The 21,950-nt window shown below is 33.8% G+C and overlaps 1 protein-coding gene and 1 non-coding gene across 13 annotated transcripts in view; both read left to right on the forward strand.

The window, feature by feature from the left end:
* The window catches only part of SENP6 (SUMO specific peptidase 6), a 115,572-nt gene that overhangs the window by 25,525 nt on the left and 68,097 nt on the right, over positions 1–21,950 (forward strand). For 5 of the 12 annotated variants that reach the window (XM_045498802.1, XM_045498805.1, XM_045498809.1 and 2 more), the window contains 3 exons: positions 5,856–5,998; positions 7,043–7,147; positions 11,808–11,828. In XM_045498802.1, the coding sequence (XP_045354758.1) occupies positions 5,856–5,998; positions 7,043–7,147; positions 11,808–11,828 (269 nt within the window). The remainder of the gene's footprint in view (positions 1–5,855; positions 5,999–7,042; positions 7,148–11,807; positions 11,829–21,950) is intronic. The other 7 variants (XM_045498804.1, XM_045498810.1, XM_045498807.1 and 4 more) reach the window with 2 other exon arrangements.
* Positions 18,151–18,253, forward strand: LOC123610045. The gene has a single exon (XR_006718072.1). It is a non-coding gene; the product is annotated as a U6 spliceosomal RNA (small nuclear RNA).

Genomic DNA, 21,950 nt, shown 5'->3' on the forward strand with positions numbered 1-21,950 from the left:
CTCACGAACCACAGATCATGATCTGAGCCGAAGTCGAACGCTTAACTGACTGAGCCACCCAAGTGCCCCTCTAGCTTTTATTTTGACATCTGGATTGCTTAGAGTGCTACTGTTTAGGTGTTCTTTAGGTGGACAGAAATATAGTAAACTTTGCAGGGAAAAATAAAAGGTGTTTTCAGTTACTAACTTCTGTGACATTGGTTTTCAGTTTATATGGTGTGTTTTTTTTCTTTAAACAATTTTTTTAATGTTTATTTATTTTTGAGAGACAAACAGAGTATGAGCGGAGAAGGAGAGGCACAGAGAGAGAAGGAGACACAGAATCTAAAGCAGGCACCTGGCTCTGTGCTATCGACACAGGGCTCGAACTGACATACCGTGAGATCATGACCTGAGCGGAAGTCTGACGCTCAACTGACTGAGCCACCCAGGCACCCCTTTAATGAACTTTTTTAAAACATTTATTTATTTTGAGAGAGAGGGAGTACGAGTGGGAGAAGGGGCAGAGAGAGAGGAGAAAGAATCCTAAGTAGGCTCCGCAATGATGCAGTGCTCAATCTCACAAATCATGAGATCATGGCATAAACGAAAATCAGTAGTTAGATGCTTAACCAACTGAGCCACCCAAAAACCCCTGTAATGTACGTTATAAATGTGTAATCATTTAATAGATTCTTTTAGGTTATCTTCTTATCTGAAATTCTTACATGCTATATTTCTTGAATACTTATTTTTTCGTTAAATTGATTTATTTGATGTGTGATAAGTTCGGGTGGATGATAACCATATGTTGATAATTTTTGCACATTTCATAGTCCCAATGAAAAATTTATTCATGCAGCAAATATGTATTGATCACAGTGTTCCAGATGCTAGTGAACAAAGTAGTCAAGTTTCTTTTTCCTGTGGAGCTTAAATTCTAGTAACTGACTATGCTCATTTGTTGCTTGATGAATATATAATACACAATTGGCAAACTAAGGCTTACAGGCCTATTTGGCCTACAATCTATGGCCTAAGAACCATTTTTAAATGATTTCCTCCAAAGTCAAAAGAATACTGTTTTATTACACGCAAATATTATATGAAATTTAAATTTGTGTTTATAAATAAAATTTTATTGGAAAACAGCTGTGCTTATTTGTTTATGTATTATCTATTACTGCTTTCATGCTATAACACAGATTTGAATTTTTTGGACAGAGTTGAGTAGTTTCAACAGAGACTGTTGACCCACAAAGTCTGAAATACTTGCTATGTGACCCTTTACAAAAAAGGTTTGCTGGAGCGCCTGGGTAGCTCAGTTAGTTAAGCATTGGACTTCGGCTCAGGTCATGATCTCATGGTTCATGGGTTTGAGCCCTGCATTGGGCTCTGTGCTGACAGCTCAGAGCCTGGAGCCTACTTCGGATTCTGTGTCTCCCTCTCTCTCTGCCCCTCTCCTGCTCACTCTCTGTCTCTCTCTCAAAATTAAACATACATTAAAAAAAAAAATTACAAAAAAGGTTTGCTGATCCCTGTCCTATTGTTTGTACTGTGTAAAGGTTTTCCATGTGGATTGATACTCAGTTGAGAGAAACAGCTTTTTTTGGAGAGTAAAGTATTAGAGTAGTTCATCAGAGTATCAGATTCTAGACCTGCTAATCATTGTCCATTTTATAGGATGGTTGTGAGAATTGTGAGGCTATATAACCTATATAGTGCATGGCTCCACTGAGTCTTCCACCAGTGGCTAATGCCTGTATTTAAAGTTGGTTTTGTAATCACGATTGTTTTGTGCTAATCCTTCTGTCTACAGTTCTCCTGTTCTTATGCTTGCATTAGCTAGAAAACTGTGTTAGGCTATTAAACAGAGGGGCAGAGGGGAAGAAAAAACATCCAGATTGAATATATCATCTTGAATTTTATTTTTTTTATTACGCTTTTTTTTTGAGAGGCAGAGAAAGACAGAGCACAAGTGGGAGAGGGGCAGAGTGAGAGGGAGACACAGAATCCAAAGTAGGCTCCAGGCTCTGAGCTGTCAGCACAGAGCCCGATGTGGGGCTTGAACCTATGAACCGTGAGATCTGAGCTGAAGTTGGACGCTTAACTGACTGAGCCACCCAGGTGCCCCTTGGCTTAAACAATTCTTAAAAGGAAAGATGAACTTTCTACATTTATATAAAGGAATATTTAGTGCAGTTCCTTTTTGGTATCTGTAGAATAGTTGGTATTCCAATGGTGAGTCCTTTCTGGAATAACACAGTTTGTTTCTGCTTTTTTCTTGTTAAGCATCATTATTTATATTTCTACAGCATTATAAACAGCATTATAAAAATTTCTCATGCAGTATAGTATGGGAGCACATAGACTTTGGAATCAGACTGGTCTTTAAATGTTTAAAGCCATTTAACTAGTTTGGACAGGTTACTTTGCTTTTTCAGCTCACTGATCTTCATAGCATAAGGATAGAATGTCAATAGAGTTTAAATGACATGTGGTGGAGAGATTTTGTTAAGGAGAGAATTGAAGTGGGAAATTAATCCTATCACTCAACAGCAGCAAGTAATTGACCTGTTTTAGGTGTAGTTGCTGAATCCCAATCTGAAGAACTACTGAAATGTATAAAATATGGAGATTGAATATAAAGTAACTAACATAATGCCTATTCATAGTAAGTATTCACTAAATATTAGCTTTTGTAATTGCCTAGATAGAATGAAATTGTATGATCAGCCCTTTTTTTTTTTTTTAAGTTTTTTTAGAATTTACTTATTTTGAGGGGCGCCTGAGTGGCTCAGCCAGTTAAGCGTCCGCTTACATAGGTCATGATCTCATGGTTTGTGAGTGAGTTCGAGCCCCATCATCAGGCTCTGTGCTGACAGCTCAGAGCCTGGAGCCTGTTTCAGATTCTGTGTTTCTCTCTCTCTCTACCCCTCCCCTACTTGCACTTCTGTCTCTATCTCAAAAAATAAACATTAAAAAAAATTTTTTTTTAATTTATTTATTTTGAGAGGGAGATAGCGCAGGTGGGGGAGGGGCAGAGAGAGGGAGAACAGAATCCCAAGGAGGCTCTGCACTGTTAGCACGGAGCCCGACATGGAGCTTGAATTCAAGAAACCGTGAGATCATGACATGAGCCGAAACCAAGAGTCAGATTCTTAACTGACTGAGCCATCCAGGTGCCTTTATATGATCATTCGTTAATGGAAACTTTTTGCTTCTGAGATTCTTAACAGGCTATATATATCAAAATCACCCAGAGCATTGACCCTCCAGTGTTAGTGTTCGTCAGAATCACCTGGAAGGTTTGATAAAAATATTGCTGGACCCCACTTCCAGAGTTTCTGATTTAGGAGATCTGGAGTGGGGCCTGATAATTTGCATTTTAAGTGTTTGCAAATGATGTTTGTTCTGCTGGTCCAGCAGCCACACTTTGAGAACCATTCATTGACTTAAGGCATTTTTTCAGAATAACATGGGGAAAGGGCTAGGTCACAATGACTAGATAGGCCTAATTTTCCTCAGATGAATGCATCTTAATGACCAGTTGTTAGGCTAAGAGAGGATACCTGTATTTCTACTTGAGTGGGAACTGTTGATAACTGAATTCCTACCCATCTGCCCATTGCAGGGATAGGCAGTTTGTGTATATTTTTGTTAATGCATGAAATAACCCTATGACTATAAGGAAGGTTACCCAGCCAGAAAGAGACAAGTCTGTTTGATTCCTAAATTGTTATCTTTCCACAATAATGCTATTCACCAAACGCAAAAGAGATTGTATTCTTCTTCTAACAGAAATGAGAGTGTGATAATCCCATTATCTTTATCCCCTGTGGGGTTTTTTTCCCGTTTTTTTAATTGTTTCTCTTGATTTGATCATGTGTCTAATTTCTTTGAGTCTGCTATGAATGTTAATTGCATATGAAAAATCATGGAGGTAGTTGGAGGCCTAGAAAATTATCTTTTTGGAAGAGAAATATATTTACTTCTGGCTTGTTACTAGGAGCATTAGCAATCTCAGTCTCAGATCACCTTAATCCAGTGGTTCTCCAGATGTGGTATCAGCATCACTTGGGGACTTGCTAGAAATATAAGATTCCTAGGCCCACCCTAGACCTAATGAATAAGAATAAACTGTAAAAGGTTGGACACAGCAATTTAAGTCTGTAATTAATTATGCAAGTAATTCTGATTTACACTAAACATTTGGAACTTCCTTAATTGAACTGAAGGTTGAGATGATTAGAAGCTGGATTTCAGGTTTATGAAGGCTATTATTCATAGCCTATCATTCTGATCCAAATTTTGAAGGTTTATGAGGCCAAGTCACATATGGTAGATGTGCATCCCTGCTTTTTGTTTCTCTAGCTTTCTGTTGGAAGTTCCGACTTAGCCTCTCAGTTGCATCTTCTGGAATCAATAGATGCATCAGGGGAAAATACAAATCTGGGCTCAGGTCTCTTGTGTTTCTTGTTCCTGATCTTAGTTCTTAATTCTTCACTGCCTTCGGAGTCCTCAGCTGTCTCAAACATACATGTTTTTAGTTTGCATTTTGTCCAGGTTTTTTTCTAGTTGTTTTCAGATAATGGAAGGAAATTGATCTGCATTACTGTGCCATTGCCAGAAATGGAAGAGTCTGAAGCACATGGCTGTAAAAGATTAGGAAGTAACAAAATGTCTCAAGGAGGAGAAAGTGATAAGCAGTGTGTCAAAAATAGATCTTTTTGGAATTTTGTAATGTAGATTTGCCTAAAAATAAGAATAGTGTTGGCAAAATGAACTCTGTACTCAGGAGGACTTTTTTGTGAGAGAGATTTTTTTAGGGAAATGTTAGGTTTCTATGGAGATCAATTGTGGAATAAAAGCCAAGTTCCTCTCTTCTTACAATTGTATTTTCTTGTATATGAGTGGAAAATAAAATATTAGGCCACTGATTCAAAAATAAATAAGAGGGGTGCCTGGGTGGCGCAGTGGTTGGGCGTCCTGACTTTTGGCTCAGGTCATGATCTTATTATGGTCTGTGGGTTCGAGCCGCGCATTGGGCTCTTTGCTGACAGCTCGGGGCCTGGAGCATGCTTCGGATTCGGTGTCTGCTTCTCTCTCTGCCCCTCTCCCACTTGTGCGCTCGCTCTCTCTCTCTGTGTCTCAAAAATAAACATTAAAATAAAAAAAATAAAAATAGATAAGAATGATTTTGAAAGTGTTGTTTTTGGGTAAATTATCACTAAGAACTGTGGACCTTTGTCTTAATGAGTCTGAAAGTAGCTTTTAAATGTCTGATGTGATGAATATAGTAAGAGTAGGTTTCTTTGTTTAAAAGAATTTTCCAAGGAATGGGCCATCCTGTTGTCACACTGTAATCTCCCCAAAGTGATTGTTGATATGCTATATATTATCACTGGCAACAATGAAAGTATCAAGACATTTCAGTTTCTGTGTTTGTATAGAAACTTTGATGCTAAGGCCAAAGTCCTTGTGTAAGTTGAAATGATGACTTATTAACACATTTGGCTGTACTTGTCCTACAAATAGCAGTAGCAGGGGAAATATTTTTCTTTACTCTCAGTAAAGCTCTGTTTGAAGATAGTCTACCCTTCATGTCTTCTGTTTTTCTCTTTTAATTATCTTAAAGACCTTTGGAGACACTTAAATGAAGAGAAAATAATATGAACACCCCTGGTCCTACATATTTGTGTTCTCTTTAGGAAAAAAAAGTATTACAGTTGAATTATTCTTAAATTCATGACACTGTCATCCTTCTCTCCTGTCTCCAACAGCTGGTACTATTTTTACAGCTTTTTTAATAAGTGAGTTTTCAAACAACCATATTGTGTTTATTGACTCTTTAACATTTATGGATCTTTTTACAGTTAAATCGTCAATCTGAAATTGTTTCTACCAGTTCTGGTGATCCCTGGAAGACATGTGCGAGACGAAACAAGGCTGACAGTTTAAAACCTTTGAAAGGCAACCCAATTGGACTTAACATGTTGAGCAACAATAAGAAATTGAGGTATAGTCATTTCAGAAAAGATAAAGGGTTTGACACCAAAAATTAGCTGCCTTTGTGGCCAGTTGACCCAGCCTATACTTTCACCTTTTTAGCAGTGCCAAGAGGTAAAGTTGTACCAGGGCGTGAATTCTTTGCTTTGAATTTGGGATTATGGTTGACTGCAATGATTTTTTTGGTTCTGAATAAAAATATTGCAAGAAAATTTCCAGTAGAGTGAGATTTCATTAGATGAGCTTCCTCTCATATAGTTAGTAAAATCTTGGTCATAATACTAGAAGTAGAAGGCACTGGAGGGTAGAAGGGTCATGTCTCATTTAGGGGACACTTAATCAGGATTATCTCAAAAGGGATTTTTTTCTTTTCTTTTTTTTTTTTTTTTTTAAGATTTCTTTTTCCTCTTCCTTTTCTAGTTATAATCCTTAGGGGTTGTCCTAGTGAACCACTTTTACTGATATAATTGATTGTGCTGTTATACCTCCCAGAAATAGGATTGAAAAGCACTGTTTCAATTTCAGTTTTGTCAACTTATAGATAGAAAACTGTGGTACATGAAGGCTAAGTAACTTTGAAGTCAATGGCAGAATCAGAAGTAGAATTTGGGACTCCTGAATTTTTTTTTTTCTTTTTCTTTTTTTTACAGTTAGTACATTTGATTTTTATTTTGACATATAAGAAATCTTTGTAATACAGTTTAAAAGCTTTTTTTATGTATAGTTCCTAACAGGATAAGAAAAAATATATCTGAGTTAATTTATAGGATATCTTACAGTACAGAACATTCATTTGGATTCCTGATTTCTATTCTAGTGTTCTTCTACTGTTTTATCTTCTTTCATGAATTGTATTAGAAACATTTCAGAGACAAATTCAGAAAGTGGAAAACTGGTGGACAATTTAACATGGTCATTGGATTGATCTGTAAAAATACATATTTTAGTGTGGAGCTTTTTGTGTATGTGTGTTCAGATTTGAAAGGATTTATTTTGCATGTGTGTATGTAATTTTTCCTCCATTCAAATTATTCTTTGTTTCTTGCTTCTGCAGTGAAAATGTACAAAATGCATCAATATGTTCTGGAACTGTAGTTCATGGTAGACGTTTTCAACATGCTAATGTACAGACGTCACTAGTAAAAACAGCAGCCCAAAGGTAAGGATTCTAATTGCCTTTGTTTAGTATATACATACTATCCTCTTTAATACTTCCTCACTGTTTTTTTTTTTTGTTTTTCCTTTAACCAACTTTTTTACTTTGGGGAATTTTACTGTGTTTCTGTTGTCTGTAACAAGATATTCATGTCTCTGAAATAATTCATGTCCTAAGAATTTTATTTTATATCTGCTTTTGAACAGATCACGTTCTGTGAATAGAGACATAAATAAAAACCTTTCTATTACATTATATTCCAGTTAAATTAATCTGATTTTACAACATTGACTGTACAACATTTGACAAGAAATCTTCAGGTGTTAGGTTTGCTCTGATAAGTAAAACTAGTTATTAGCTCATTTTAAGATTTATTGGATTTCATAGTTTCAAAACAAATCACATTATTAGCTTTAATTGGGAAAATTTTGTGTTTTAATAGTTTTAGTAGATTTGGATGTTCTCATTGATCATGAAAGTAATACACCTTGAAATAATGAAAGTAACAGTGGGGAAAGCTTGGTGTTTTAAATGCTTTGGAGGTTTTTCATAACCATTTTTTGAATGGTTATGAAATTTCAGTTCAATTTCAGTTCTGGGTCCATTTCAACTGACTAAGAAATTCTTAGGCTTCAACAATAAAATAAATAATCTAAATTTTTGCCTTATGAATAGTTGTGTAAAATGTTTTTATGAATAGTAAAATTTGAAGATTTGGTATATATGTTCTTCATTTTTTAAAAATGTCAGTCGAGATTATTGCTCATTCATAAAATGTGTCCTGACTCTTAGAAACCCTTGCTATGTTTGCTATGTACATAGATAGATTGGCTATAGCATAATAGATTTTCAGCCTAAAAACCTTAAATCTTTCTCATACTTTCAGATAATAAAATCTTTTGCTTAAATGTATTATTTTATCATAGTTTTCACATATTTGAGAAATACAACTAAAAAGACCAAAAGAAAATTACTGCACATACCAAAAACTTGTCTTATCTTACTGTAAAGTACACAAATCAAGCTCTCTAGCCAACATGTGGCACAAACATGAGAATAAATAATAAAAGGAGAGTAATTAGTAGAGAGGCAAAAAGAGACACACTATTTTCACACACTGATCACACTGATAGAATCCGTTGCTGACAAAGTTTTGTCTTTTTTCTGAAATGTGGTCCATGTTGAAATACTCATCTATAATTTATAATTAAGTGATATATTCTGCAACCAAAATTATTGTTGCTTTTGAACTTATTTTTTAGTTTGGAGTTATTTGCAGTGTGACCTAGTTTCTCCATACCTCCTTTCATCATTGTTAATGTTAAAAAACTGATTTCAGTGGAAATTGGTTTGTGTTTTGTTTTATTCTAGGTCTTGGCACCTATTATACCTTGCATATGTATTATTGTTCATCTGCATAAAAGGCTAGATTCTGTTAATAGCAAATGGCATTTACTAGTAAAATATTGTTTCTTTAAAAACAAACAAACCTGAATTAGTTTATATTTAGAGAAACAATCCTGAATGAAAATACTTGTTCTTACAACTAGGGGCAGTAAGGAAAACTGAAAAGTCATGTCAGCAGGGTAGATTGTATTTATGTTTGTCTCTTATTTACAGAATAAACATTTCTTATACTTACTAAAGTGTGATTGTCGTTGAAAAGATTTTGACATTCAAAAACAGGTCACTGGGAGTTTTTCCAGTTGTCTTCCTTCAAAATCATTGAGTGATTTTATGTTACATACTAGACATAGCTGAGGTACAGAATAGTCAGAGGTGAATATAACAAAGTCCCTGCCTTCCAACTCAAGTTTGATTAGGGTAGAGGACAGAAAGACAAGTAAACAAATGATTACATGGTAAGTGCAGTGTAGTAGACACAGTTTGCATAGTGCTATTTACAGAGAAGGAGGCAGTAAAGAATTCACAAAGGAAGTATTAAAGAAGCTTTTTTTTTAATGTTTATTTATTTATTTTGAAAGAGAGAGAGAGCATGCGGAGGAGGGGCAGAGAGAGAGAGAATCCCAATCAGGCTTTGTGCTGTCAGCACAGAGCCAGCGGATGCAGGGCTTAATCTCACACACCCTGGGATCATGACCTGAGCCAAAATCAAGAGTCAGGCACTCAACCAACTGAGCCCCCCCAGGTGCCCCCAAAGAAGCTTTTGAGTGTACTCATTAGAAAAGACTCCATGCAGTAGGAACCACATCTCCAAAGGCATGAAGAAAGCTTTCACCAAAACGGTTACCACGAAACTTTTGGTTTTAACTGGTATAGTGTTGGCACAGTTGTCATGCTTCAGATGAGGTGAGCACCCTGGTTTTTACTGGCTTTTACAGTTTCTCCTAATTTTTCCTATTTTCTCAACTCTTAATTTGAAATTAAAGGAAATGCCATAAGCTGGTAATTCATACACACAGTCCTCTTGGGGAGAGTGGTATAATTTGTCTTTTAAAAGTAAATCATACCTGCATTTTGAATAATTTGCAGTTGTTTAGTAAGATGCGGGAACAAGTACATCACACCTTTTTAATCCAAAGGGAATAAATGAAGATTGTTAAAATATCTGATCAGATTACTACTATTAGAACTACTCTTTGGGAGAACATTAGGATTTTAATCTATTTTCTTACTGCTACTACAAATGTTAATATAAGTCATATTTAAAAGAGGTTGTTTGTATACTAATAGTGATGAAGGAGGGTAGTCTTAGTATGGAAAAATGAAATGCAGAAATTAAAAGGTCTATATAACTCTATACCATCTCCACCCCTAACTTCAGTGAGACTTGCTAAAAGAAAACATTTACTGGTTTATGTTTTATTTACATTTTCACTTGTTTTTGTTTTTGTTTTTTATTAAGGATAGGTGAAAAGACTTGTAAGGACCATAGGGGAAAATGAATGTCTACAAAAGCATATATAATCCATAAATGGGAAAATGGGCTCCTGGAATAAGCAAGATTTAATTATTAATGAAAAGCACCACTTTGAAAGAATTTTTGAAGTCTTAAATCAGGTCATGGATACCAGAATCAATCAGTCTCTCTTTTTTCCTTCCTTTTTAAAAAATTTTAAGAACACTAGTACAGCACTAGTTCAAGAATGAAATAGTCCAACAAGAATGTAAGTTGACATTTTTACAAAGTCCTACATTACTAATAATGGCTTCCCTATCCATTTTTTAAAAAGTTTTTTTTCTTTTTTTTTTTCTAATATATATGCTCCTCCAGTGCAGGACTTGATAATAAACACATATTGAGGAATTTTATAGAAGTACAGTGACTTATAAATTAAATATCTTATCATAATAAATGCATTTTCTTCAAGGATAAGAGAAGTGAGCATGGGCATATGTATATTTTTTTGTTTTGTTTTTTGTTTTCTTCCTAACTCCCTTGGTTTATTGGAAAGAACCAAACCTGTTTCTACTGCTACTCTGTCTTCTACTTATTTCCTTTACTCTATACAGGTGAGTTTATAAAACAAAAACGATAGACTACTAAACTCTTCTCACTTCTTGGGCACAACGATGTAGAGCTAGAAATGGCTATATTAGGTATTAATGCCTAACTTTCAGTTTTCATTTTAGTTTTCCTGAAGCTCCAGAAGAAATAAATATATAAGATAAGCTGGACTTAAAGTTTCATGTTTATATTTTATTTACTTTAATAGGGGTGTAGTAATATTCCCTCAGTTTTTTGTTATTTTTCTAACATAAATTTATTTTATAGAGATCATCCTATTTTTTTTAATGGTAGAGATAAAATTTCAAATATGGTATTCATGTAAGCTTATAATTCTTTACTATTGAAATTAAAAAAAAAATAGGTCTTTTCAGTGTTGTTTGTATAAACCCACATTACTATTTTTTCCCCTTAATTTACTATGATTGATGTTTTACTTGTTTGTTCCACATTATTGGAATGTGAGAGTTTATATGGGGACTCGGGGAGTTTGTAAACTATGTTTTGCTTAACAGTTTTGAATATTTTGTTCATTTTATAATAAATAATTCTAGGTTATGAATCTTACTCTAAATTGAAGGTTTTTGTAATTTTACTATTGAGTAATTGATATTGATAGCTTTTTAGGTTTTCCTTGAATGTGGAGAAGGGTGGACCTTATAAATTGTATTTTTGATTGGAGGCCATGATTTTAAATCCAAGGCCTTTCCTTGTGTCTAAAACCATATGCTGCTGTATTTAATCTATGGCTTTTATGCAAAAGTTCCAACCTTAAAAAAAATTTTTTTTTATTCAGAAGCTAATTATCACACCTGATAACAGAATTGGAACCACTAAAAATTTATAACTTTCAGGAAATTTTATTGTTCTTTGAAGACAATGTAACTACTCCAAAATAGCCTATCATCAATTGGTTGATGGTTAAATAAAGCTCTCCCAAGAATCTTTCATATCTTTGTACATCCTTTTTTCTTAAGTATGTTTAGATATAAATTTTCTATATTAACAAAAACTTAAAAATAATTTACTTATCTGACAAGATTCAATACTTAGTATATAGTATATATATAATGTGTTTAAAACAAATTAATCACATCAGAGTTTTGCCTTATTGACCGCAGTTACTAAAACTACAATGATATATCAAAAATGAGGTCTTGCCTCTTACATTTTTTTTCTTTTTCATGTTTTAAGCAGTCTGGACCAAAAGGAAAGGTAAGCTTAATATTGATGAAATTAGAGCATGGATATAACAGTAAGATGCCAGATTATTTATATGCTTTGAAGAATATCCATTGAGTTCATCATTAAAGTTTATTTATTATTTTAATAAAAGGAAATATTGATGGTAGAACATGATATTTGACTTTGGTGGCTAGTGTTTCACCATAATTCTCAATATGGTTATATATATATATTGATAGGACTACTTTGCTTTTACTGATATACTTTTGTTTTTATACTTTACTAGATAGAGTTGAGGGGTAAGTGGAATTAGAATGCCTTAAATGTAGAGTTAAAACTCTAAACATCAATGTATGCCTATTCTGACCCAAAACAATTTTATGATTGCTGATTGTTCATTTTGTAATAACATTGGCAGGCACATGTCCTTTAGCAGAAGTGTTGAATGATGTAAATAACTTCAAAATAATATTTTAAGAATGCACAGTTGTTTAATTACATAATTTTAACTCTATAGTTTCTTTAAAGGTGTATAGAAAGTAAAGAGGACAACTTGTATTATTTTATAAAATGCATATATTCCCCCTTACTGAACACCACAGTTCTGAATTTATAAAGATGATCCTGTCAACAAAAAATTTAGTCATATTTTATAATTTTGAAATACTTCACAATTCTTACATGTTTTAGGTGAATGGATTGTGCAGATATTTTAATCTACTGGGGAAGAAAAATTATTTTCTCATTATGTTTATTTTTCTCTTTGAATGAAGCATTATTTTCTGTCAGATATAGATGGGTCATTATATCTTTAAAATTTTTAACTCATAAGTGCTACATATTTTTTTGAAATCCATTAATAAGATTTTTAAAATATAATTGCTAAAGAATATACATTAACTCTTTATACAGTCATAAACAAAACAGACTCATTTTATGTAAATACTTCCCTATATGCTATAGTAGATAAAATGTAAGTACTCTAATATTCTCACAATAATATAAAGATCTTAAATTATTCTGTTTTTCACAATAACTTTGTAGGGCTTATGCTGATTTTTTGTACGGTTTTGGCTTATGCATGTTTCTGTAGTGGAAATTTATTCATTGATACATTCAGCAAATATTTTCAATGACTTTATGTGCCAGGCACTATTCTAGGGGCAGACAGAAATCCCTACCCTCTTGGAATAATACTGGAACGGGAGTCAGAAGATGTGGAATTAAGTAACCAGCAGTATCAGTAGGCACATAACTTACTGTAAAATGAGGATAATATTTGCCCAATTTTAAGGAGATTTGTGAGGAACAAGTGAGATAATGATTTAAAACTGACTAACCTGTAAAATTTGAAATTTCTTTAAGTAATAGATGATGGAAAAAAAAGTAATCTTGACATTCTGTCAGTCTCTTGTACTAAAATTACTGCCAGGGATTAGATACGAAGCAGCTACTCTTTATAAAAAACTTGTAATGGATATACCTGAGTGCTTTATTCAGCAGTATAGTTATCTTTAGGTTGAATTTAGCCCATTAATCTTTGGATCCTTATCTAAAATTATTTTGTGTTTATCTTTGTTGGAGATTAGCCGAGAACTTTTGCGACAGTACATTTTACTTTGTGAATTCTTTTCACATAAGCCTTTTTGTTCCCTTCATGTGAACACTAAGCTACATCTTTTTTCTGATCTTTAAAGAGTACTAGAAGGTCCTTTATCTTTATCCCTCAACACATGAGAGACTATAAATTTTTGAACTAAATTATTTATAAGAGAATGGTTTAATAAACAAAAAATAGATACTTGTGGAAGGTAAGTCTTTTCCAGGCTTTTTTTCATTTGTGTACTGAGCACAGTGAGGTGTGCTTTGAGTTTGAAACTAAGCTGGAATAAATAATAAATAGCAGTGTTAATATCTAGAGCTTGAAAAACTTCAAAAAATTGCTGCCATTTTGTTGTTGTTGTTGTTGTAGGTGACTTTGACAACTTGAATGACTCGACTTCCTTTCTGACTCATGGACAGATAGGTTCTAAATACAGTATATTTGGTAGCACCAGTAACCTAGAATATTTAATCTGGTATTAGAACTGGTTTTTCCTCCCTAGGTAAAGAATCTGTTGGCCCATTATGAAACTGAAGCATGCAGTGATTTTCCAATTTAAAATTTTTAAAAATACTTATTATTTATTAGTGTAAAAAGTATGTGGATATTGTAGAGAATTTTGAAGCATCAATAAAGTACAAAGATGAATAGAATACATTGAAAGAACATAGGTAAAATACTAGAAATGTTTGCATAAAGAGTATGTTTGAAAGATAAGTATTATAGACATAATTTTCTGAAGGCTCTCAAAATAGAAAATTATATTATTAGGATCCTGATGCATTTCTTTTTCAATGTTTTTTTTCTGTGTGCTTTTTAATATATGCATTTCACCTAAATGCATCGTAACATTTTTCACTTTTATTTATTAATTCATAAGCTTTTATTTATTCATTAACAAAATTTTTTTTAACGTTTATTCATTTTTTGAGACAGAGAACACGAGCAGGGGAGGGGCAGAGAGAGGGGGAGACACAGAATCCAAAGCAGGCTTCATCCAGGCTTTGAGCTGCAGCACAGAGCCCAAAATGGGGCTTGAACTCACAAACTGTGAGATCATGACCTGAGCTGAAGTCAGACACTTAACTGACTGAGCCACCCAGGCGCGCTTAAGTTGACTTTTAAAAATGATTTTTAATGAATGCATAATAGGTTATCCTGCAGGTATTCATAATTTATTTACTCATTACTTAATGACTTTTATATATGACACATTCAAGTACAACTTTGTGTGTAAATTTCTAAATGATTCTCTTAAGATAAATTCTCTGTGAAAGGATTTTTTGGACTAGGTTACAAATATTTTTAATGCTCTTGATAAGTGCTATTAAATTGTTGAGAGAGGTGGTACCAATTTATTATAGTATTATAAATTGCTGTCTAAAGATATCTGAAAATAAAATTGTATTTAGATGATACTGTCTTCCTTATAAGAGTCATCTGAAACTTTAGAAGTAATAAAGTTGAGCAAGATGGTAGGCTACAAGACTAATAGTATTAATAGTTTCCTTCATTCATCTCTGATCAATTGGAGTGTATATTGGAGAGACCAAAATTTTATTTACAGCAACAATTAAATATCCAGTAATAAAGTTAATAGTTATAAAGCCTTTAAAAATGTATCTAAAGATATACTCGAGACCTCTATTACATTCTTTATTGGTTTACTCCTTAAATGCAATTTTAGACAAAATCTCAGTGACTTTGTTGTCATTTTAAGAAATTTGACCAGTTAATGCTAAAGTTCGTTTAGGAGAGTAAATATTTGAGAACAGCAATAGACTTTTTGTTCTTAAAGAATAAATGGAGGAAGAGAAGAATGATTTGTCTTTCCACATAAAATGTATTGAAAAGAAAACAGTGATTGAATATGGAAACTCTAGAAGACTAGGAAGAAGGAGAATAAACAGTCTAGAGTCTGAGTATATTGTTTCCAACCAAGATGTCCAGTCAATAAATATAAACAAATTTGCAGTTTTTTTTTTTTTTTTTTTAATGTTTATTAGAGAGAGAGAGTCAGAGTCCCAAGCAGGCTCCACGCTCAGCACAGAACCTCATGCAGGGCTTGATCCCATGACCATGACATGAGATCATGACCTGAGCTGAAATCAAGAATTGGTTGCTTAACTGACTGAGTCACCCAGGCGCCCCTGCAAGTGTCCTTAAATGCCTGAATTATGATATTTGCACCTTGGGTGAAAAATTAGTATTTTGGATTTTTGCATGGTGGCTAGTAGTGGCTCAGTTTTTACCAACACAACCATTCTTTATACAGTTATTTTATACAGTTATTTAACCTGATAAATGGACTCCTGACTGCATACAGCCTTTTAGATATACACGTTTATTCATTCCAAATATTTATCAAGTGCTTGCTATGTTCTAGCCATAAGGATATAGTGATGAACAAAAAGGACAAGATCCCTGCATTCCTGTGGTTTACAAATTTTATGGGCAAAGACTAATAATGAACAAGTAAAGCATGAAATAATAAGTTCTATGTAAAGAGTATAATTGAGTGATGTTACAGAGAGTGACAATATGGTTTCTTTAGATCGCATGTTCAGAGAAACTTTTTATTAGGAAGCTAACATTTTAAGCAAGGACTAAATGAGAGTCAGCATGCCATGATCACAGAGATAGCTTTTCCAAATAGGGAAGAGAAGGTGCTAAGATAGTTTTACAAGAATGAGTTTGGTGTGTTCAAGGAAAAGAAAGAATGACCACTATTGCTGGAGTTTGGGGAGCAAAGGAGAAAATGTTACACTATGTGGGTTTGGCAAGGTCAGCTAGGACCTAGGTCTTAAAAGCCTTTGTAAGGTGATCTGAAAAGTTTCTTTTTTTTTTTTTTTTTAAGTTTATTTATTTATTTATTTTGAGAGCAGGAGCGAGAGCAACAGAGAGAGGGAGAGAGGGAGAGAGAATGAATCCCAAGCAGGCTCCACACTGTCAGCATGGAACCTGATGCAGGGCTTGAACTCACGAACCTTGAGATCATGACCTGAGCCAAAATCAAGAGTCAGACGCTTAACTGACTGAGCCACCCAGGCACCCCTTTGAGAGTTTTTTTTTTTTTTTAATGTTTATTTATTTTTAGAGAGAGTGTGCATGTGTGCACGTGCACCAGAGGGGCGGAGAGAGAGAATCCCAAGGAGACTCCTGTGCTGCCAAGTGCAAGCCCAATGCAGGATGCAGTCTCATGACCTGCACAAGATCATGACCTAAGCCAAAATGAGAGTTGGACGCTTAACTGACTGAGCCACCCAGGTGCCCCAATCTTTGAGAGTTTTTAAAAAACAATCTTTTGTATATGATTTATAATTTGGTACAATAAACATCTTCAGTGGAATTTAATTAAGAGTAAGCATGTTCTACTTTCCAAATATCAATGTGCTGCAAAGGAAAATCAATGTAGTCTATGACTACATATTCAAAACTATCTCAGCAAAATGTTGGGAGTTGAGGAGGTAGAAAAGTAGAAATAAAAGGAATCTTAAGGCCTTTTTCTGGGAGAATTGGGAGGGGTAGAAGTAACAGGATTTTAAAGACCTCATCTCATTAGGGATGCAATAGAACATCTTGCTTGAATAAATGTTTGGAATCTTGATAACGTGTTAACAGAAATATGTAATTGGAATAAAGGTTGAGAGAGGAAAGGTAACTATTTGTTAAATTAATTAGGGAGGGAAAACAAATGAATAGTAATTATGCAAACCAGTAAAAATAGGGGAAAAGAGGAAACTGAAATATATACAAATATTAAAAAATGATAGGTAATAAAGATGAAAGGAAAATGTGAAATCTGTCAGTTGTTACAGTAATTGTGATCAGGTTGAATATATTTAATAGCAGACAAATTGGTTGGATTAAACCCAGTTATACTATGTCATTTCTAAGAATCAGACATAAACTAACAATCTATAAGGTAAAGGGTATTTAGAATCACAAAAGGTGAAAACAGCATGAGTTAATTTTAATAACAAGATGGAATTAGGAATTAGAAGTACTAAATAGGAAAGGCACCTGTGTGACTCAATCAGATAAACGTCTGACTCTTGATCTTGGCTCAGGTCATGATCTCACAGTTCGTGAGTTCAAGCCCTGTGTCAGGCTCCACACTGACAGTGCAGAGCCTGCTTGGGATTCTCTCTCTCCGTGCCCCCCCCCCCAAACTAGATAGATAGATAGATCTCTCTCTCTCTCTCTCTCTCTCTCTCTCTCTCTCTCTCTGTCTTTCTCTCTCCCTCCCTCTCTCAAAATAAATAAACTTTTTTTTTAGAAGAAGTATGAAAAAGGAAAAAGCATGTTTTGTAACAGGCATAGTCTATAAAAGTATAACAATTTAACATATAAAATGTCCCTAAATACTTAAAATGCAAGAAGTTCTTAGAGTATAGCTGTGGGAGATTTTTAGTATGTCTCAGAAAATTACACCAATTTATGAGTTTAACATGAGTTTGGAATAATGAATTTTAACATTTGAATATGAATACATTTATTTCATAGAAATGTACATCTTATAGATCAGTTAGAGCAATGAAAAGATTAATAAAATGAGCTATAATTAAAACCAAGCAAAAACCAAGACAAAAACTCAGCACCTAGATCCTGGTTTCTAATACCACTCTCTAAGAAAAAGAACATGGAGAAATGGCTGATTTTAGGGATGGGGTAGGGAAAATACAAAATGAGTGTGGAGTGTCCTGTATTGTTAAAAACCAAGCAAGTACTCAAAAAACAAAAGGGTATTTGCTTCAACAGCACATATACTAAAATTGTAACATTAAAGAGAAGATTTTCAAGGCCCTTTGTAAAAAGATGACCTGTGGATTATGAAGCATTCTATATGTCTGTAAATTTTACATTATATGTATTTTATCAGAATTTAAAAAAAGAACTGACATCACATCAAGCAAGTGGACAAAGAGCCAACTGAAAGCACTCCCAAAGACCAAAACTAAAACAATTGGATTATAATCTGAAGTATAAAATAAATACCCATATATCTTATTGATAAAAATTGATTGAATAAATGAATCATTTATTTACTCAAATTATCCTGGGATTTTACAAGCTATTTAAAATGAATTGAAGGAAATGGACAGTTGTTTATTATAGAATTCCAAATAATTTGCGTAGATATTCCACTCTTCAGGAAGTGGGGTTTATCTACCCTCATCCCTTTTGTGGGCTGGCCTGACTGATTTGTTTATTTCCAAACAGAGTGTTGAAAGGGAAAAATAGTAACTCTAGAATGGAGAAATCTGGCAACCACTACCTTAACTAAATGATCAAGGTTAACATCACCAGTGGTAAATCGTATTGATATTATGTACTTCCTGATGTGATGAGAGGGGCACTTCAGCTCTGCAGTAACCTTCCCCCTAAATTCATAACGTTGGTCTAATCATTAGAAAAACATCAGAGTGACCAAGGTTGAGGGGCCTTGACAGTTCTCTTCTAAAGTGCCACGGTCATGAAAGATCATGTAAGACTGAGAAACAGAGGAGCCTAAAAGAGACTTGACAATTAAATGAGGTGGATCCTGGAACAAAAAGATTATTTGTGGAATAGCTGGTGAAATTCAGGTAAAATTTAGCACTTAGTTATAGTAGTGTACCAGTGTTGGTTTCTTTTTTTGACGTATGTATGATGATGCTGAAGGTGTTAACTTTAGGAGAAGCTCGGTGAGGAATATAATTCTGAATTGTCTTTAACTCATGTAAATCTAAAATTATTCCAAAATTAAATTTATTTTAAAAACCTTTCAGAGCTGAGGCCTATCTAACCTCTAATAAAGCAAAGCATTTTGATGTTATTTCAATATTTTTGTACAGAAGAAAAAAAGCTTTCCAGTTGTTTTTGCAGGTTGTAAAATGTTGAGTTCATGAGGTGGGTTGTTGTTTTTTTTTTTTTAACTATACAAACAGAAACCCTCCCAAGCAAAAAAATCCTCCCACCTTGTAGATATCAGATGACAAAGAAGATTCTGTGCTTCTGCTTGGTTTGAGGGAAAGAAATATCCACTGGTAAATTAAATCCTAGACTTGAGCTTCATACTGGCTTGGAGTTTGAAATGTTAGTATCTGTAGAGCGATAGCACCCTCAAACCAAGAAATTAGTATAAAATTTGGTTTTTGATCACCTAACAATTTTTTAAAAACTAAAAATTAAAGAACACAAGATAGTTTATGGCTAGAAAGTTTCTAAAAATTTTCTTGTCAAAGTAATGCTACTTTTGTCCTGAAATCCTTGTATTGTTATATTAAACTTTACGGTATGCTTTTATTTCTGAAATTTATTTATACACTATTTAAAAGAAAAATTAGTTTCCCCTGTTTATATAAGGAAACATGGAGCAAATATTCAATACATTATGGCTATTAAGATCTGGGAATTTTGGTAAATACACAGACTAGTTTATTAACATTACAATACATGATAAAGTCATGGATATTATATGATGTATTCTGTGTGGTGTTTGTTCCTCATTAGCAAGGCATAGTTCAGTGCACTGTGTCAGATTGCAAAAAACATGGTGCATTCAGTGCAGCATTTTCACCAACCCCTGTACATTTATGATTGGTTGTCTCAGATGATTTATGTCAGTTATTACTGAGTAAACCTGTGTTTATAGCATACCCCGGAATAAGTCATCAAACAGGTTCAAAGTAACAAAATCTAAAATATCTATTTTCAGATTTTGTGCCCATTCTCTGTCAAATAATTATTTTCTGTATTGATAGTCCTTAGTATTTAAGAATGTATAGGGGCGCCTGGGTGGCGCAGTCGGTTAAGCGTCCGACTTCAGCCAGGTCACGATCTCGCGGTCCGTGAGTTCGAGCCCCGCGTCGGGCTCTGGGCTGATGGCTCAGAGCCTGGAGCCTGTTTCCGATTCAGTGTCTCCCTCTCTCTCTGCCCCTCCCCCGTTCATGCTCTGTTTCTCTCTCTGTCCCAAAAATAAATAAAAAAACGTTGAAAAAAAAAAAAGAATGTATACTATTTGTGTTATTCACTATTTTACCATAATCGTATCATTGTATTTTGCTTTAGATTCATTGCCTCTGTTGCATTTTAAAGTTGATATCTTTATTTTTCCAAGCAAATAATTCTAAAAATTAAAGATTAAAAGAATGAATTATCTGCTTTAAAGATAAGACTATATTATATTCCCTTTAGTGTGAAAGTGTATGAACTATAAAACCATGAGTTTTGTTTTAAGTTTAATAAAATTAGCTAAAAACCTATCTTCTTCATAGTGCTAGTACTACTGCTATCTCTAAGGCAAATTCTTATCTTCACAACTTACGTCCTCATGAATCTAAATTTTCTCAGGGTAGACATTGCCCAGTTGTACAAAAATGCAGCTCAAAAATGAAAATTCCATTACTTATCAATATTGATGCAATTTCCAGATTTCAGATTCTGGCATTGCTATTCAATAGTTATGTGAATATAGGCAAGTTAATTAACTTTATTGTGCCTCCATCTCCTCTATAAAATGCTAATAATAGTATATACTTCGTAAGATAATTGTGAAGATTCAAGTACTTGATAGATATAAAGCACTTAGAACAGTACCTGGCACATGATGCTCACTATCTGCTAACTCACATTACAAACACACTACTATCCTTACTCTTTACTGTTTTCTTCTTGTGTCATTTTCTTATCTTCTTTTTAATTTAGGTCCTTTGACTTTTATAACATAAGAATATAAAATTCTTTTAGAAAATTTTCTTTAGAATTTTAATTTACTTAATTATATTACTCCGATAGGTATTGATCACCAGTGTGAATGAATTTACAAATAATAGAATAGCCTCTTTTATTTTTAATTCCCTGGTTAAGTAAAATGGGAATATGTTAGAAGTTTTTATTTAGGGTGAGTAAGTAGATATTGTAGTTCCCAGGCTTACTGCACTTTTTGTAAATCTTTAATGCTTTTATCCTACAACTACCTGTAGGTTTTTGGCTTTACCCCCAAATTAGTGTGTATTTGGATTTATGTGGTATTTTAGGATCTTTATTTTCTGAGGATTATGTTCAAAATACTGAAAATTGATTGTATATAAAGTGACAGTGTAATTTGATATATTTTTTCAAGTATAATTATATCTCCATAATATAGTGTAAGAATAAAATACTTGTTTCATATTGCTGGTTTGGGACATAACATTTTTTGTACTGTTTTTCAAATTGTCCTCAAAGCCAATATCCTAATCATCATTTATTCCTCTAGTTGTTGATTTGTTTTTAATTACTTAGAAACATTTACAGCAAAATTGGGCAAATTGGGCATTTTTTTTAAATTTTTTTTTAACGTTTATTTATTTTTGAGACAGGGAGAGACAGAGCATGAACAGGGGAGGGTCAGAGAGAGGGAGACACAGAATCCAAAACAGGCTCCAGGCTCTGAGCTGTCAGCACAGAGCCCGACGCGGGGCTCGAACTCACGGATCGCGACATCATGACCTGAGCTGAAGTCGGCCGCTTAACCAACTGAGCCACCCAGGCGCCCCAAATTGTACATTATTAAATAGCAGATT

This window comes from Leopardus geoffroyi, chromosome B2 (genome assembly GCF_018350155.1).
Source record: "Leopardus geoffroyi isolate Oge1 chromosome B2, O.geoffroyi_Oge1_pat1.0, whole genome shotgun sequence".
In the NCBI taxonomy this organism is placed as follows: domain Eukaryota; kingdom Metazoa; phylum Chordata; class Mammalia; order Carnivora; family Felidae; genus Leopardus; species Leopardus geoffroyi.